This window comes from Rhinichthys klamathensis, unplaced genomic scaffold (assembly GCF_029890125.1).
Source record: "Rhinichthys klamathensis goyatoka isolate OS25496 unplaced genomic scaffold, OSU_Roscu_1.1 h1tg000170l_1, whole genome shotgun sequence".
NCBI classification, from domain to species: Eukaryota; Metazoa; Chordata; class Actinopteri; order Cypriniformes; family Leuciscidae; genus Rhinichthys; species Rhinichthys klamathensis.
In genome coordinates this window covers 3,404,812-3,424,192 of record NW_026606701.1, presented here as the reverse complement: position 1 = coordinate 3,424,192, position 19,381 = coordinate 3,404,812, and the positions used below count along the sequence as shown (strand labels likewise).

The following is a 19,381-nucleotide window of genomic DNA, read 5'->3' as shown; positions in this document are numbered from 1 at the left end:
AACTGATCTTGATGAAACTTCAACAGTGTGTTCGCTGTAAGAAGCCGATCACATGGATGTGACTATTGTGAGTCAAAGTTATAGCGCCACCAACTGGCAGCAGGAAGTGTGTCACTTTCAAAATGCTTTGAAATCACCCTCTTATTTTTACCCGATTTGCTTCAAACTTGATGTGTATAATGTAGACACTCGCCAGATGTAGACCTGTGAAAGGATTATTGATATCTTAGATACTGTTGCCATGGCAACGCATCAAACTTTAATATTCTTTTTGGATGCTTTTGAGACTCTTAGCATGCCTGAAATTGCTTAAAATTGCATGAAACTCGACAGACAGATCACATTTATTAGCCAGTAGACATGTGCAAAGTTTCAGAAACGGGCGTGGTGCAGGGGCTCAGTAGCGCCACCTTTTGTGACAAAAGTGGGTGGGGGGGGGGTTACTTTCATCTACAGTTACAAAACTTTTTCAACTTGATGAAAATACATTAAAGATGCTAAATTGTGAACGGATATTGAATATCTCAAACGGTTTTGCTATGGCGAGGGATTATGTCAAAAAGAGAATCAGGAAATGTCTCATATCTTTCTAAAATGTAATAATACACCATTTATTTTTCTATAAAATTATACTAATATTAGAACTAAACCCATTGTATTCCTTTTTTTCAATTTAAGATTTATGTTTAAGTTTAAAAACAGCCAGAATGGTTGTTTAGCCAAAAAAATAAAAAAATAAAAATCATTCACAGTGCTTTACTGCCCTCTTGTGTTCAAAATCAGGTAGGCCAATTGTATTAAATTGTAGGGATGCTACTATGGGAATATTTTCCCACCGTGACTCCGCTGGGAGCTTTAAAGTCGCTAACTTGAAAGCGAAAGTAACGGACGTCTCCACAAGACGTGCAGCTGTGAGCATTTTCGTTTCATTTTAAAAGAAGCCCCATTTCGGGGGCGGATTTCTTGAATGTATTTTACAAAATCACAATGTTGTGTTTGATTGCGAGTATCCAAAAATAAGTAAACACTTTGCAGTTTGAATGATCTTCTTGAATAAAATGACGGAGTAGCCAATGTTTCCACTGTTCGATCGCGGACGTCCACACGGACATTGATAATGGTGGTGCGTGCAGAGCGCTCGAGGGAATTCCTATGGAAGTAGGAATGAACTAAAAAACGTTCACTCTGTTCTGCTCGCTCATCGTCGTGGACGCGCAGCGTTATGAATGCCCGTGTGATGCAGCATAACACAGCAGAGAGAGACGCTCACTCTCAACTCATGATTAATGAAATTTGACTCCGGTTGCTGATCTTTGCTGCAACTTTCGTTCAGCTCACAATTTAGTAAGCAAACCCGTTCAGGTTTTAATTGTAGTGACTAAATGATTTTATTAAACACACACACACACACACACACAAACACACACATCAAATTGACGGTGGGGGGCAATGGTATATTTAAATCTGCAAATTGTAATATATGCAGGGCACCCCGGTCCAGTCTTATTAAATGTATGCTTCATCTTTCATTTTTAATTTGTAAATTTGATCAATAAATTCAATTATTTAGAATGATAAGACACTATATGGCTTTTACCCTAGGTAGGGCTGATCAAATTAAATCGTTTACACTGAAAAATAACAATGCATTAAATAATGTTATGAGATTGTTTTAAATATAAGTCAATTAAAAATCGTTGGGAAGAATGATACTTTTAAACATAACACTAAACCGTCATTAGGTGTCGCCAGGTGACCGTCTTAATGAGCGAGTCATTGATTCATTCGTTCAAACAATTCGTTCGAACGGTTGAGTCATTCATGAATGAGACAGATTATGGATTGGTCATTGAATCTTTGAGTCAACCGATTCGTTCAAAATGCTGAATCATTCAGTAATGAGAACGCGTTGCTGTGAGATGCTCGATGGTTCTGCTGTGATCTTTGTTGAACTATTTTCGCTGCTGAAACAGAAAAAAGTCAATATTGCATCTAAAATGTAAGTGATTTGACTTGTGTGTTTGTGTGTGTGTGTGTGTGTGTGTGTGATTGCGTCTGTTACAGTGATTGTTTAACCCTTGTTAAAGTTTAGGCCTTGTCTTTTTGGATATATATCTTTTTAAATAAAAAAATAGGCATACAACCCATATATTTTAAATGTATTGTTTGCTTTAAATTACATTAAGATTTGTATGTTTGGTAATTGAACCTGAATGAATTTTAAATGAATGTGCTATATATCAGATCATATATTTGTTTTCCTTAACATTTAAACTAACACTAACTTTATTCTCATCTGAATGATAGATTATTTATTTCTGTATATAATAAAAACACATTTGATTTTTCTTTTTTAATCAATGTAGAATGTGTAACTGAAAAAATAAACAGATTAGGGCTCTGTTCGAGAACAAGAAATGAAAACCAATGCAATATGCTGAATGTCCAAAAGATTTTTTTTTGCTTTTAAACTACGTGTATGTGTGTGTGTGTGTGTGTGTGCGCGTGTGTGTGTGTAAGAGATTTTGGTTGGGTGACATTTGTAGTTTACAGTTTGACAAAAGCACAATGTTGTGTTTTATTGCGATTGTACACAAATATAAGTAAACAGTTTGCAGTTTGAATAATGTCCTGTATGAACAAAAGGACGGAGTATGTTTTTATGTCTACATTGTTCAATCACGTCTCACACACACACACACACACACACACACACACACACACACACACACACACACACACACACACACACACAAAAACAATTTTTTCTAATCAGATCAGGCAAGTAATATTCTGTCTTGGCACACTTCATATAACTTTCAATCTTGTGTACTTATTTCATGTGTCCATTAAGTCCATGAGACCGTAGGGTGTCTCATTTTTCATTTTAGGATTCAGAAGTTTGCTCACGCATATGATATGTGCCCTCAATGCACACTTTTGCAGAGCCCACACCAATGCAAGCTCTACAGCACACATCTTCTCAACAGTCAAAGCGGGGTTAAGTTATTACCCGTCATGCACAGTAACCCTTAAGGCACCAGGGTGGCGGTGCCACCGGCTTGTTTATATATATATATATATATATATATATATATAAATATAGCTGCGAGCAGCGATGAAGGGCCAAAGCCGGCGGCACCGCCACTCTGGTGCCTTTAGGTTACTAAAGGCACCGGGGTTGCGGTGCCACCGGCTTGGGCCCGTAATCGCTGCTCGCAGCTATATTTTTGAATTAGGTTTATTATTTTCAAACAAAATACGAAAGATTAAATGTAAAGCCATACAATCAGAGATTTCACACATATGAGAGAGAGAGAGAGAGAGAGAGAGAGAGAGAGAGAGAGAGAGAGAGAGAGAGAGAGAGAGAGAGAGAGAGAGAGAGAGAGAGAGAGAGAGAGAGAGAGAGAGAGAGAGAGAGAGAGAGAGAGAGAGAGAGAGAGAGAGAGAGAGCTAGCTAGGCCAACAACGCATGTCATCACACTGAATTCAACAAACCTGATTTTAACAAAGTAACAAAGCCGACTCAACGGTGAAATTTTCCCTTCGTCTGATCAAGTGGTCCTGAACATTTCACAATTTTCAAAAGAACTGTTGAACTGTTGAGAACCACTCGGCCAAAGAGGAAGCCGCAAAATCAGTGTAGAGTGAACGCCATAGATCCGGCATCTTCGAAACCTGCCTGGAAAAACAAACATTTGAAATCGAGATTCTCCGTTTTTAAGAGATGATCTTCGCACAGACGAACTGCACATCTCTTTCCGAAAACACGATGCTTTTATAGAGAGCAAAAGGAATGATGATCCTGCCGGTTGGACTCGTCAGAGAGGTTCTTACCATGCGTGGGTTAGTTCTCCCTAAACCTGCCTGCTTGACCGGTTATGAGCACGCCTTTCCTTATGAGAAAACCCCACTTTTTGCACAGTTTTCGAGTTTACTCAGATCAGTAAATTGGTGAATTTAATTGTTTGAGTGTCTCCACTGTGCTTATTTACTCATAAATAAATTATTTACTCAATTTACTTAATGAGTGAGGAGTTTAAAAAAAAACATACATCATACATGCATGTCAGATGAGTTTGCACTGTTTTCAACCTGGGTTTTCAACCAGCAGTCACTGGAGAAGAGATATAAACTGTAACTTACTGTAACATGAAGAAAATATTAATATATGCATATTATTGTACTATACACATATTAATGCAATTTTATAGTATAGCATTTGTTGTTCTGCCTTTAACTCAAAATTAATTGATAGTAAGTGCAAATCAAAGCAAAAGAGTAATTTACTAAATTAAATTACAATTGGGGATCAATTGTCCTGAAAATACAATTTAATTTTATATATAAATATAATATACTGTATATACAGTCTTGGTCAGAAATATTGGCACCCTTGGTAAATATGAGCATTCCTTAAATAAGAAACTATTCCTTCATATAGAATCTCCATGTTGATACACTCTCCATTTAGGGTTCAGATCAGGGGACTGGAATGGTCATGGCAGAACCTTCATTTTGTGACCCATTTTTGTGTTTATATTGATATTTGTTTTGGATCTAACCACGGCCCATTATAAGATTTCTAGTAAAGGCTGTCAAGTTTTTATTTTTTTATCTGTTGGTATTTGTTAGAATCCATGATACCATGTATCTGAACAAGATGTCCGGGACCTCCATCAGAAAAATAGGCCCACAACATTAAAGATCCAGCAGTATATTTAATCGTGCACATTTTTTTTTATCCCTGTGTGCACTGAAACCATCACTGGGTTTGCTGCAATTTGCTCTTTTTTTTTAGTTTCATCTGACCATAGAACCCCGTCCCGTTCAAAGTTCCAGTTGTGTCTGAAAACTGAATATGCTGGAGTTTATTTTTGAATGGAAGCAGAGGATTTTTCTTGAAACCCTCCTAAACATCTTGTGGTGATGTAGGTGTAGGTATAAAAAAAATTATAATTTTTTTCTGACCCCAAGACTAAACTATTTTCTGCAATTCTCCAGCTGTGGCCACTCGAACGATCCTCCTTGCAGCGCATTAAGACACGCAGGCAGGCGACTTCTTAATTATTGCCCTGATGTTGGAAATGAGCATTTTCAAAGCTTTAGCTATTTTCTTACAGCCATGTTCTGCTTTGTGAAGCTCAACAATCTTTTGCTTCACATCAGAACTATATTCTACTCATTATGATGAATTATTAAGGGAATTTGGCCTTTGTGTTACCTCATATTTATACTCCCCACATTCCTTAGTTTAATTTAAATGAAAGGTTAGATTTTCGTGATATTTTTTTTAATGAAAGATCAAAAGGATAAACAATGCAGATTTATTTTCACATGCAACCACCTTTGATCATATTTACCAAGGGTGCCAATAATTCTGACCACGACTGTATATATTCTATTAGATAATGTGTAACCTACTATTAAGAATTAAAATGTTTGGCATTGTACCCACTCCCCATTGTACCCAATATATATATAAATGTATAAAACTGACTAATTACATAAAAAACATATGATGACTTATACGATTGGTGCAGTAATGCACCATTAAGCTGGTTGCCAGCCGCTGTTAAAAACCAAGAAGAGTATTGTTGCTTTGACAATGTATTAGTTCACCTTCTTGCTTAACATTACCAGATGATTAAATATGATCAAATAGTATATAACTGAGAGAACACATTTAGATATATTCAGCTTGAGAATATAATATGGTAGTGATAAATACATTTAAAACAGCATTGGAACACGTTGCAATTTGCTTATCATCATGCTTATCAAATGCATATCATCATATTGTAAATAAGAGAGAAAAAATTCAATATGAGAGTACAAAAATGTTGTATTGAGAAATATGAATAGACTTAAAATAACAATCGCCTTAATGTTTAAGACTCTAAAAGTTTAAAGCTGATGTCACTGTATTCTTTAAGAAAGGATTCACTCTGGATTCAAAAAGACAAATGAATGCCATTCTACAGGATATACTTGTAAAGATGTCATCTTTTAACATGCAAAGTCTAATCAGAGGCTGTTGTTGACACGGCAGACCTGTTCTTTGAGGTCACAGTGAAACTAGCCTAACTGCTAACATTCCTCTGCGTTCAGAAGAATAGATGTGATGGGGGGCCATGTAGCATAAGAGGGCATTTTTAAATCATACTAAATGTGTCAACAACATAAGTATAAATACATAGGCTATAAATTCACAATCTGAAATATGAATAAACAATGAGTTCTATGAAGCTAAGTACAAAATTACAATGACATCTTAAATATAAACCAGCCTTAGAAGAAATTTACTCAAAAAAAATCTATAAAATCTGTACCTAAAAACTTGCAAGTAACTGAAGCACACAGTGATGTTCCACTCTTATAGAAAAAAGGTGGTTAGGGTTCTTGATTTTTAAAGAAGCCTTGCATGTCAAAAAGGTTCTGTTTAAATAGAAATGTCTTAATATCTGCATAATACTTTCATATTTAATGGGTTATTTCGTTTTTTTCTAATGAAAAAGTATACTTACTAACTGTTTAATTCATAAAATGTCATTAAAATAAAATTACAATTAAAACAAAATGAATTAACTAAATCCATAAAATAATCCCATGATGGGACCCCTATATGTTCTATTTAAAGCGCCTGACAGAACCTTTTAAGTTGCTATATAACCTTTTTTTTTCAAAGAGCAAGTTTTGGCTAAACTTGCTTGTGAAGTAGAGCTAGTTCCGGTGGTAGCATCAGATCGCATTTCTTTGTTTGTTTTTTGAAGGCTCACAGGACTGAGGTGTTTGCAGGCCAAGTATTTTACCTAAAGTGCATGTAATGTGGGATATCTTCAATCTCCTATAAGATTAACCCACATAGTTCAATGAAACTTGAAATGAAATCGGAGCCTATAAACTGTATAGGAAACAGTCACAACATAGAAAATTTGTATAGTTTTCTTTGGCTGCTAAGCAACCATGTTATATCAGGAAACAGCAAACTGGTAAAAACTGGTCTCAGATGACACAAATGCTATCTATGAAGTCATCTTTAGGCCAGTATAGAGAAATGGGAGGGAGATAAGTGGAATGCTGTCTGTACTGAACTGAACCATCGCTCCTCCACATTCTTATTCTCTGAGAGGATCGGTGACATTTTTAGCCTCTGTGACAGATCTGTATCAAAGCAGCTCTTTCCTGTGAAAATTAAATATCCAGTTTGTTACCGACAGCCCATGTTCTTTGAAAACTGTCAACTTCACATAATCATTGTCGCAAGTTTGTTCAGAACTTATAGACTAAAGAGGAAACGTGCATTTCTAAGTAATGGGCATGGCCTTCTTTATAAAGTTTTTAGTGTTTTGTTGAAATATGATTTATTTTATTTTATTTGAAAACTGCACATGTACACATGTATTACCATTCTGTATAATTTTGCTGAATCATCAGGATGTTTTAAGAATATAACTGAGGGTTCATGTTAGGAAATGGTTGAAATATTCTGTCAAGTTAGCTTTAGATTAGATTAGATTAGATTAGAAAACTTTATTGATCCCCATAAGGGGAAACTAATTTGCCACCATTGCACTTTACAATTAAACATTAAAAACAACAACAGTCAATTCATGCAAGAAATTACACAACTTCATTAAAAAAAACCTAACTGCAGTATAAACATTTTTTTTCTGTCAACATTTTAATGTCACATCTGATGTAAAAATTGTGTACAGTATAACCAAAACATGGCCAATATTAAAATGTTAAAATCTATGCAATTTCGTCCATATAAAGGTAAAAAACTAAAAGCTAAACTGATCTGTTTTAAATGCTAAAGGTTAATTTAGACATCACAACATTTATAATGTACAGTATGAAAAATAGATATTCATTTTGTTATATATTAAAGTTTGCTAAAACAAATTTGCTGTATGTGTAGCAACTTTATTTTTCAGCCACTTGGTGGAGATAGAGACAATGAAACTGCAAACCCATATACATGCTGTGATAAATGGTAAGTTCCACTAGCACATGCCTTGAAGACAGTACAGCTTAAGCTTTACATAATAATCAGAATAAAAATAATAAATAGTTTTGCTGATTATTATTTAAGGTGTTTGAGCTTCTATAAGACGGGTATCTAAGAACCTAATAATCAGCACGGATAAAATTCCAGTTGCATTTCAAAACAGTATTTATTTACCACAATAAATTTTAGGTTTCCCATTTTTAAAATAAGTTATAATGTAAGGGACCAGCAATAATAAGGGAGAAGCAATCGAATATTTTGTCAATCTAGTGTGTGTTGGCTACAGGCAAAAGACTGTACAAAAGTGAGGACAAACTCTGGTCCTAGGTAAAAGAATAAAGCCGCATTAAGATCCATTGTTCAATTTTATTTCTGATTATATTCCCATGTACAGTAAAGGCAGTACAGTTTCTATTTGCAGTCGACTTTACATTTCACAACTGAGTGAACTTGTAAAGCAATGAGATCTCCTCATTAACGCTTTTCTGAGTCTCCTAATGCATGAGATACAACACAATATCTCACAGGCAGTCTTATGCCCTATACTGTAAAAATAAGAGTGAATATGAACATGTGATAATTCCATGTACAGTTTGAAGAGAATTCTGTCAGGGTGCTGTCTAAAGAACAACAGTGGAAACAATTTAACTCTGGATTCAGCCTTGTGTTCCATGAACATTTATTTAATGAACATAATTTGAGTTAAATAATCTAATTACTAAGACGCATATCTAATGTTTGATAAATGTTTTATACAAAAATACATTTTATCTTGAGGGATTAATTCTGCTCTCAGAAACTAGCTCATGCATTGTAAATGGACTAAGTGAGATATGTACAGTATGTTTAAATCATGGCGTTCCTGTTGTACATATAAGAACCCCTCTGTAAAGGATGACCTAGCAAGAGCTCCTTCTCTTGAACTAGACTGTCTAGCAGCTCCTGTTGTCGGTGGTTATGGTAAACCTTCAGGAAGGCTATCACTGTTAGACCCAGCCAGCATAACCAGGCCGACCACAGGCCAAACTGTGGAAAAAAGAAAATATTTACATATCACATATTACGGATATTTTAAAATACATACTGTCAAATCTCAGCTTGTGAATGTAATTTTATATTACTTGTGGATGAATGTTTACCTGTGCAATGGCAAACTGGTCATAAAAGGAGGAGTTGTCAACACCGAGCTCTAAATCTGTGTCTTGCAGATCCTCACAACTGCCAAAGAGAAATTAACCAAATTTAAAGCAGAAGTAATACAAAAAGTGACTATATTTTGAAACTATTTACAATAACAGCCATCCCAATATTTATTTTATATCTTATATATATATATATATTATACAGTACACAGTATACACATACACACACAAATTGTAGACAGTCAGCCAGTAAATATCTGCAGTGCAGTACTTGTGATATTGCTTAATTCTAACTAATTCAAAAGGGTTAAAACCCGTCTACCTCCTCGGCATGGCCCCATTTTCAGTGACAGCATCACACCATTCACTGAAGCCAACACTGGAGATAGTTCCGGCCACAAACACTATAAAAACCACCAAGAGGGACAGGAGAAGATTCAAGAAGGCATGAAAAAGAGAGCTGCAAAGAGATGAGGACAGAAAAGAACATCATTTACTGCTTGAAACGTTGGGGTGATTTAATAATCAATTTGATGGAAGTGCTTACTAGTCGTGGCCTTTGCAGAGGAAGAAAAAGGTCCGCCACGCCTGTACGGCCGAGAGGATGAGAGACACGATGCCCACGAAAGTGATGAAGCGGCAGGACGACTCTGGTCCCCATTCTTCAACTATAAAGCGCTGTTTCCCCATCGTCATGTTCTCGTTTTGCCACATTCCCTCAGTAAACAGCAGGCATTTCCCCTGAAAGTCATCGCCGTTTTCAGATAGAGGCACAACGGCGATAAAACCGAAAATAAATGCTAAAAAATAAAGGATGCACTGGCCAAAGAGAAAATTATCGACGGCCATCGTCCCGGCAACTGCATTTTGCTATTGCGCATGACGGTGAATGTCAGCATCAGGCGCGTCGTTAGACATGGGCATTCGGGGCTTCAGCCCCGGATGTTTTTTTTTTTAGCCCCGGATCTCAAATTAATTTATTGATAATTATTATTATTTTTTAATAATTTTGTATTTATAAAAAAAAAATGACCGGGTCTTTTAATCTATCCTTCGAAATCATGCATTAAAGACGATTAAAATGTGTTCAAGCAGATCAAAGTTACTATGGTTACTATAGTTACAGCACGCTTGCATTTAGAGTGCGCACCAGAGGAGAGAGAAAGAGCCATCAGTTAACTTACACCTTTAGGGCTTGACTGTCATTGTTGTTTGTGGCTTCTGGTGGTAGCTATTATGGACATTAGCGGGGGAAGGTATACTATATACTATATATAGTATAATGTGAGATAGAAATAAAAATTTAAGTCGTTAAATTCAAGATCACGTAAACGTTTCCCTCCGCTGCGGCTGTCAGTCATTCTCCATTCATCATCAAACAGCGCGTTGCGTTTGGTTACGACAGTCAACGATGAAACTCTCTCCAAGAGGATTCAATGTTACTATTATTATACTTTATCGGACGGTAGATAAAGCTATATGGTTTCGCATAAAATGACTATCTTGCTGGACTGTATTGCTGTACCTTAATATTCGTTTCTACCGTGTGTCTGTTAGATCACAACACTGGAGAGCACTATAATTGTTCTTCACGCGCACATTAACTGAAATTTAAAACTGTAACGAAAAGGCTCAATAAACTATTGCATAGATAGATACTGTTACTGTATAATACACTATGCATCGATATGCCTTTCCTTTGTGCTTTGAACTTTTCTGCGCGCTGTGACTCTGTGTTGCTTCAAGCGCATCATTCTGCGCTCCAGATGCGCATAAGCGCTGTGTGCCGCACATGAGTCTTTCATAATATATCATAACACTTTTGCGCAATGAAAGATTATTAATAGCTTTTTTTGTTCTGTTCTGTCCTATCTATCATATGTTGCTGCCTCATTAAACAGCTGTGCTATACATTTAAAAATGTCTTAATTTTATAGTAGACTATATATAATAATTGATCTTTCTGATTTTTATCTTGTTTTTCATGAATGTATTTTACAACAATACAAAGAGCAATGTGTAACGTTTTACCTGATTTAGTGCTACACTTATTGTCTCTTTGTTCCCCACTAAATAATGTTTTTTTCACTAAATGTTCAGATTTTATACAATTATTGTTTTTCAATTATTGAGTTATCCACTAATCTAGTTTATAATATAATTTGTCATAAGTTATGATCATATATATTTTTTTTGATTTGTCGTTTTTATTTATAATGAAGTTGTCTGTATTAAGTAGATTGTGTTTAACACACAAAAGAGTGATTATCAGTTCAACGCAGAGTTATAAAAATTCTACTTGATTTAAAAAAAACTGCGCTGGTATTGGACCGGTATCGGTTGATACTCCGAATTTTTGGTATCGGATTGGATCGGTTCAGAAAAAATGATATCGGGACATCCCTAATATTTTCTGGTAGGCTATATCTAAGTTACCCAGGAGCTCTGTTGACATAGGCTTAGCTTGATGAATTGAGTCGTTGAACACAGCAGGAGAGAACGCAACGTTAGCCAGCTAGCTAAAGCTCTGGAAAATTAATAGCTAACGCTACGGAGGCCATAATATTTTTGACTCATGGCTGAAGTTAAGTTTCTCCAGCTCTCCAGGTTGGCAAAAAAATGAATCTCAAAATGCATCAGATTGATGCTTTAAAATACGGAATATTTAAAATTTTCTTACGGGGGAGCATGCCCCCGGACCCCCCTAGAGGGGTAATATCCTTCTCAACTTTTGAGTGGGGACTGGGCTAAGCCCCCAATGTATCAAGACCCTAGCAACGCCCCTGGTCAGCATCATATTATTGGACGACAAATGTCACCACTGCATGCACTGACTGCTGACTGCACTTTTTACTTTTTGATTGAAGTGTTGTCATCGTTCGTTGCCTAAGCTATTTTAAATATTTAATGTTAACAAACATTGTTTAGATATGAAAAATATCGAACGCTACAAAATGAAAAAATTATGTTATATTCAATATTCAGTTCAGCACTGGACATCGACTTATTGAACACAATGCGTTCTTTTTTACTTCTTCTGACATTTTATTTTACACATTTTATAGACATTCGGGGGGAAATTGAATCAGATTCATATACAATACCTGCTGTCAGATGTGTTTAGCATCATTCTTGCGTTCTGCAACTTCATTTTATCTCTAAGCTGACCAACACAATTTTTTCCAAATCTTTTACATAGCCTAACCTTTGCTATAGGCTGCATGTCAAAACCCGTATACTGACAAATACCAGTCTGAATATATGTAAACATAACAGTTAGGTTCTACCCCAAATCTAAACATTTTAGGGAGTTTGTCCTTGAACTGCCCCATGTTTTGGGTTGGTGGGGGTTATTTCACATACAATAAATAGGTCTACATATATTATTATTTATTATTGAAAGCATGGGGGTGTGTGGAAGCACTGATTTTATTCACTTGGGATTGGCCCAGATGGCTTGGAGGTGTTCTGTTAAATCCTAGGGATAAATGGATTAGGTGTAGGTCAAAGTGAGTCTGGACGGAAGTCATTCTAACCGCGCTTCTCACCTCTTCTGTAGTCCCTTACCAGAAATATGCAAAAAAGGGAATATGACAGCACCTACAATCAAGGTCCATGGATTACAAGCCCTTATGCAACTATGTGAGATCTGAGCAGGTAGGTTATGTAAAGAGGGATAGGGATGTGGAAATTCAACTGAAAAAGACATTATATTATTCAAGCTATTATTATTTGTTTATGTTCTTTTGCAATAGCTAATGTAAGTATCTATCTATCTATCTATCTATCTATCTATCTATCTATCTATCTATCTATCTATCTATCTGTCTGTCTGTCTGTCTGTCTGTCTGTCTGTCTATCGAAATTGTTTATCGAGTAGATACTGAATTTAAGCTGTAATTAATTAAATAGTCATTTTCAATATGCAATTTATAAACTCACTGAACAATAAGCTTGCACATTACATTAAACTCAGAAATAATCATTTTAGTATTTACAAGAATATGGTATCAGAATATTAGTATATATAGTATTTCATATATACATATTTCAAAGCCATTTTCATATGTAAAGTGTCTGTGCATTAATTTCTTACATTTTCATCTTGATTTCAGTACCTGCACTATTGTGCAGCCAAGGCCGTCATCCAGGAGTGTAAAAATACCTACACTAAGCTGCTTATGTGACCCTCTTGGCCTTCTCTCCCAGTTCACTCCCCTCCCCCCCGTGGAACATGTTCCCTGATCTCTCACATTTACCCAGTATGTTATATCAATGTAAATAAAAAGCTTCACACATGGACGTAAAGATTTACTGCTGAGACGGTAAAAGTAACACTTTCCATTGACAATGGCAGTTTTAAAAGTGACATTTACGAAGACAAGCAGAGACAAACTGGCCCAGGTTTTATGGGTGCTGAATTGGGTGTCTGTGGTCACGGGAGTCACACTCTTCAGCCTGGGCTTATTCTTAAAGGTAGAGATCGAGAAGAGGCGGGAGCTGATGTCAAAAGAGATCGACTCTGTGCCAAACATGCTTATATGTGTTGGCTTGACTGCCTGTGCGATCAACTTCCTGGGGGGCAAGATCTGCTATGACTGTGTGGACACCACCAAGTTCCTGCGATGGAAGTTGCTGATGCTGCCTTACATCATATGTACCTTTTTCTTTACGTTCTGCATCCTCGTGGGCGCCCTGATGTGCTATAGCATGCGCAACGATCTAGAAGAGTCGCTGTTTTTAGGCCTTCGTGACGCCATGCGCTACTATAAGGACACGGACACACCGGGTCGCTGCTACATTAAACGCACAATGGACATGCTGCAAATGCACTTTCAGTGCTGCGGCAATGGAGGGTATCGGGACTGGTTTCACATTCAGTGGATTAGTAACCGCTACCTGGATATGACCAATAGCGAAGTGGTGGAGTAAGTCAATTTAGTCAATGCACTTTCATGTTAAGGGGTTAAAGGCATTGTCCACTCAACAATGAAAATTCTGATATCATTTAATCACATTCATGTAATTCCAAACCTGAAAACAAAATTAAAGAATCTTTTGACTGTTTTTGTCTCTACAATAAAAGGTAGTGGTGTCCAAAATAACATTGAACCCCATTGAATTTCGTTGTGTGGACAATTTCCAATGTTCCACAGAAGAAAAAACTCATACAGGTTTGGAACAACATTTGGGTGAGTAAATGATGACATCTGTAATTTTCATTGTGGTTTAACTATCCCTTTAACAGATGATGCTAGTTGAAGTTGAAGTTAAAGTTGAAATAAAGCTGAGGATTATATGCATTTCAATGCACCCTAATATTTCAGAGCAATGCATCAACCTTCATCATCAAACATTTTCTTTACTCTTATTCATCTGCGTATGCCTCCAAGCATTATTTAATGCACTCTTCTCTTCTTCAGGCGGCTGCGGAGTAACGTGGAAGGGAAGTATCTGATCAACGGAGTGCCGTTCAGCTGCTGTGGTCTGCATTCTCCTCGGCCCTGTATTCAGCATCAAATCACCAACAACTCAGCGCACTATCATTATGACTATCAGAAGGAGGAGCTGAACCTGAACCGAAGGGGTTGCAGACAGGCTCTGCTTGAGCACTACACACAGATAATGCAGTCCATTGGCTTAATCGTTCTCATCATTTGGCTTTTTGAGGTGTGTGATATTGATCATTTGGTCAAAAGTTGGGAATAATTTATTTGGAATAATTGAATAAAATAAACTGTACAAACAGTAAAATTGTGAAATATTATTATAATTTAAAATAACCTTTTTTCTATTTAATACTTGTGATGGCAAAGCTGAATTTTTAGCATCATTACTCTAGTCTTCAGTGTCACATGATCCTTCAGAAATCATTCTATGCTGATTTGATGCTCCTTATTATTATCAATGTTGAAAACAGTGGAGCTGCTTAATATTTTTGTGTAAAGTGTGATACACTACCATTCAAAAGTTTGGGGTAAGATTAAAAGAAAAAAGAAATGAATATGTTTATTCAGCAAGGACGCAATAAATTGATCAAAAGTGAGAATAAAGACATTTATAATGTTACAAAAGATGTCTATTTAAAATAAATCATGTGACAATAAAGACTGGAGTAATGCTGCTGAAAATTCAGCTTTGCCATCACAGGAATAAATTTCATTTTGAAATATATTAAAATGGAAAACTTATTTTAAACTGTGATAATATTTAGCAATACTAACTGTTTTTACTGTATTTTTTATCAAGTGAGCATAAGAGACTTCTATCTTAAAATATAATATAATATAAATACACTCACACCAATGAGTCAAAACATTATGACCACCTGCTTAATAAGCTGTTGGTCCTCCACATGCTGCCAAAACAGTGCCGACCCGCTGAAGGTGTCCTGTGGTATCTGGCACCAAGACCATAGCAGCAGATCCTTCAAGTTCTGTAGGGTGTGACGTGGAGCCGCCATGGATCGAACTTGTTGGTCCAGGACATCCCACAGATGCTCAATTAAATTGAGATCTGGGGAATTTTGGAGGCCAGATCAACACCTTGAACTCTTCATCATTTTCCTCAAACCATTCCTGAACAATGTGTGCAGTGTGGCAGTGTGCATTATCCTGCTGAAAGAGGCCACTTGGTCTGCAACAATGTTTAGGTATAGGTGGCATGTGTCAAATTTAAGTCCACATGAATGGCCGGAAGCATCACACACTTCCTCCACCGGCTTGATGTCGTCCCACAGTGCATCCTGGTGCCATCACTTCCCCAGTTAATCGGCACACACGTACACGGCCATCCACATGAAAACGGGACTCGTCAGAAAAGGCGAACTTCTTCCACTGCTCCATGGTTCACTTCTGACGCTTTTGGCAGTGGACAGGGGTCATCATAGACACTCTGATTGGTCTGCGGCTACACAGCCCCATACACAGAAGAGTGTGATGCACAGTGTGTTGACACATTCTTCCCATAACCATCATCAAAATTTTGTGTGACTTGTTGCCACAGTAGACCTTCTGTTTGCCTGGACCAGATGGGATAGCCTTCATTGCCCTCATGCATCAATGAGCCTTGGGCACCCAACACCCTGTTGCCGGTTTGTGCCTCTTCAGACCACTGTTGGAAAATTCTCACCAATGCTGACCAGAAGCATCCCACAAGCCTTGCCATTTCAGAGATCATCTGACCCAGTCGCCTTGACATAACAATTTGGGCTGCCACTCAGATCTTTATTCCTGCCCATTTCTCCTACATCCGACACTTTGGTTATGAGAACGGATTGTTTGATTACCATCTAATATACCCAGACCCTTAATATGTGGTCTTGTTAGGAGATTATCAATGATATTCGCTTAACCTGTGAATGGTCATAGTGTTTTGGCTCATCAGTGTATAATATATATAACACATATTAATGCTTTTTTTCAATGTGGGTTGGTCACTTGTAGCCTACTCATTTTCTTTTCTTTTTCCCCCCTCATTTCTAGGTGTCTGTGCTGACAGGAGTGCGTTATCTTCAAACAGCCATGGAGAATGTGCTGAGGTTAGGGGACCCTGACTCTGAGTCTGATGGCTGGCTTCTGGAGAACAGCATAGCAGACACTGCACGTTATAATTTTAACATCATCAAGAACCTGGGCAAGTGCTACCAGGTAGATGATGATCCCAACATAGATGTACCAAGCAACAGCCAGCAAGCACAAGAGATTGTGCCCATTAAGGAAATCCCTGTCGCCAGGTAGAACTAGAGGCATTGGATATTGAGACTTACCCAGCCATTCAACAATGGCAGCCTTGGAGAGGCAGATCCAGCTCTGCATTGCAGCCTTTGATTCTTTACTTGATTTGCACAAAGAGGGAAAAAAATGAAGAATGAACTGGAACAGAAAAACATAATGTTGGATGCTGAAAATGTGATCTCAGTTAAAAGGCACTTAATTGCAATGTAATCCTTGTGCCATACAAAAGGAAAAGAGTATATGTAAAATGCATTATAAAATGCTGGGGAACAGGACTGATTTGTATCAACTCAACAGCCTATAATCAATCAATCACTTCATGTAGAATCTAATGTGCAATTCTAAAAGGGGGAAATTCCTGTGACTGACGACTAGCAAAGTAAACTGGGATTAATATGTTGGTAACACTGGTAAACATGGCTATAAACAAAGATGGTAATGGAAGACAAGCTTCCCTGTGCCTCTACCCTGTAATGAAGATTATTTTGTTCATCCTAATGATAATCACGTTTCAAGTAATCTGAAAAGGGTTCAATTATAGGCCTTTGTTCCATTACTAAGGTGGTATTACCATCCATAAACTATAACATGCCTTTTTGGATCCAACAAGGATCTTTTTTCTCTTTCGCACTTACTTTATTTGTTTCATTGTAGGTCTATTCAGTTTTACTACTAGTCAATTTTACTTTGGAGACTTTCATAGGACTGAGCCAATGGGGCTGAATTTGTTTTTCTTTCTTTTTTTTCCCCAGACAAATTGGTACTAACAGTGTCTTCTGAATGCATTACTGCAGCACTGATGTTTTATATAAATCCCACTGTTTTGCAATGTATTAAACCCATGGTGTTTTCATTCTTATAATTGTGACTTTATTTCTCACAATTGCTACTTTATGTAGCAAACTAGCTCTATGAAATATTAATAATCAATCATAACTTGTTATAATTGATTATGAATATTTGGATCAGTTAATCGGGTTAACTTGATGTAGCTACATTAACATTACAACCAATTACTCGGTTCATCCCATGAACACTCAATATTGGTTATTAATTGATTAATAGAAATGTACATTTCCGGGGCATGGGAAATGTCTTTCTTACTAAGTACTACTAAGAGCAAGTAGTCAAGATCTATGATTAGTGACTCCAGATATGAGCTTGAGACACAGACAACTTTACATGTGATATGAAAAAGACTTTATTAACTAGACTAAACATTTAACTAAAATACACATACATACATGCATACAGTTTACCAAGGGAAAAAGAGCTGAAGCAGAATACAGGAAAGCAAGAAGTTATAGCATTGTTGGATGTTCAGCAGATCAACAGCCTGAGCAAACCATCAGTTTAGTTCTAACACGCCCTTCTTGAAAAGGGGTAAGGATACTTAATGTATCAAATAATGAGACTAAGTTTGATACTTGCATGTCTCGTCCATTTGAATTAAACTGTCCTGATGCAATTTGTTGAGGCTCCGGTTGATCTTTGCTGATGTTGTCTTGATGAGAGAGAACCAGTGGTAGTCAGAGGATCTTTGGTGAATGGAAAGACAAGACCACAGCCTGGCGCAAGTTTGGGAGTCCTTGAGGGACTTCTAGTTCAGCATCATCTTCACCATTAGGACTTCTCAGGAAGGCCCAAGAGAGTAAGAGTGCCAGAGGCTCAGATAGGGCTAAGAGGACAAGAGAGGACAAGAGAGCGCGAGAGAGTGAAGGGCTGGTGTGGATGCAATTTATAACCTGAGAAAAGTCCAACCTCTCAGGGTTGGCTCGGCCAATAAGAAGGGTGGAAGTTCCAGGCGGGAATTTGGTTTATTGCTCTTTGTTTTAAGGGTGCTCATTGAATGTGCATGCTGGAGGGGTGGTAGCCGATGAAGAAACTATGAAAGATTCTTGTAATACTAATATGTTGTTGTTATCGACATATCATGTACACAGTCATTTCGATCTTCAAAGTACAAGATTATAGAGACCAAATATGCCACACATATGATTCTGGTTAATCATGCAAAGTCTGAAACGTTAACCCATTAGAGTTTACAAGAAAACATAGACCAAAAAAACATAATGGAAAATCATGAGATGGAACATTAGATGCATGTTAATACATTTATCACATGGTTATATACAGTATATAGAATATATAGGATTAAAAGGGTTCATTTCTCCTTCTCAGCAAGAATTAAGTCCATGCACATTCTTTTGGGTCGTAAAACTTATCAGTCTTGTAACAGGACACCGAGTTCTGCCAGTGGCTAGGCTTCATTTGTGGGGGAAGTTTCATAGAACTTTGTTGGAAGAGTGAGTTTGTTGGATTCTTCATTAAAGATGATTAATTTGTGTGTGTCTGATTGGTCCAGACGCTACATTTATTTATTATATTTGGTGTTTATTCAAAAAAATCATCTATCTTGCATATGCAGAAAGACAGACAAGTTAAAGCCATAATTTTACAATAAAGTCTTAGTTATAAGAAATAAAGTT

At 36.9% G+C, this 19,381-nt stretch overlaps 2 protein-coding genes across 2 annotated transcripts; one reads left to right on the top strand and one right to left on the bottom strand.

Annotated features, from left to right (window-relative positions):
* Positions 1-8,360: 8,360 nt before the first annotated feature.
* Positions 8,361-10,026, bottom strand: tmem179aa (transmembrane protein 179a, genome duplicate A). Its single transcript, XM_056259790.1, has 4 exons — positions 9,704-10,026; positions 9,479-9,616; positions 9,154-9,232; positions 8,361-9,040 (listed from the first exon to the last, which is right to left on the bottom strand). Exons 1-4 carry the CDS (start codon positions 10,003-10,005, stop codon positions 8,861-8,863), a joined length of 699 nt encoding a protein of 232 aa, XP_056115765.1. The 5' UTR covers positions 10,006-10,026; the 3' UTR covers positions 8,361-8,860.
* A 2,538-nt stretch (positions 10,027-12,564) lies between these two features.
* prph2lb (peripherin 2-like b) lies at positions 12,565-17,040 on the top strand. The gene is made up of 4 exons (XM_056259989.1): positions 12,565-12,813; positions 13,272-14,084; positions 14,580-14,826; positions 16,641-17,040. Exons 2-4 carry the CDS (start codon positions 13,507-13,509, stop codon positions 16,893-16,895), a joined length of 1,080 nt encoding a protein of 359 aa, XP_056115964.1. The 5' UTR covers positions 12,565-12,813; positions 13,272-13,506; the 3' UTR covers positions 16,896-17,040.
* The last annotated feature ends 2,341 nt before the right edge of the window (positions 17,041-19,381 follow it).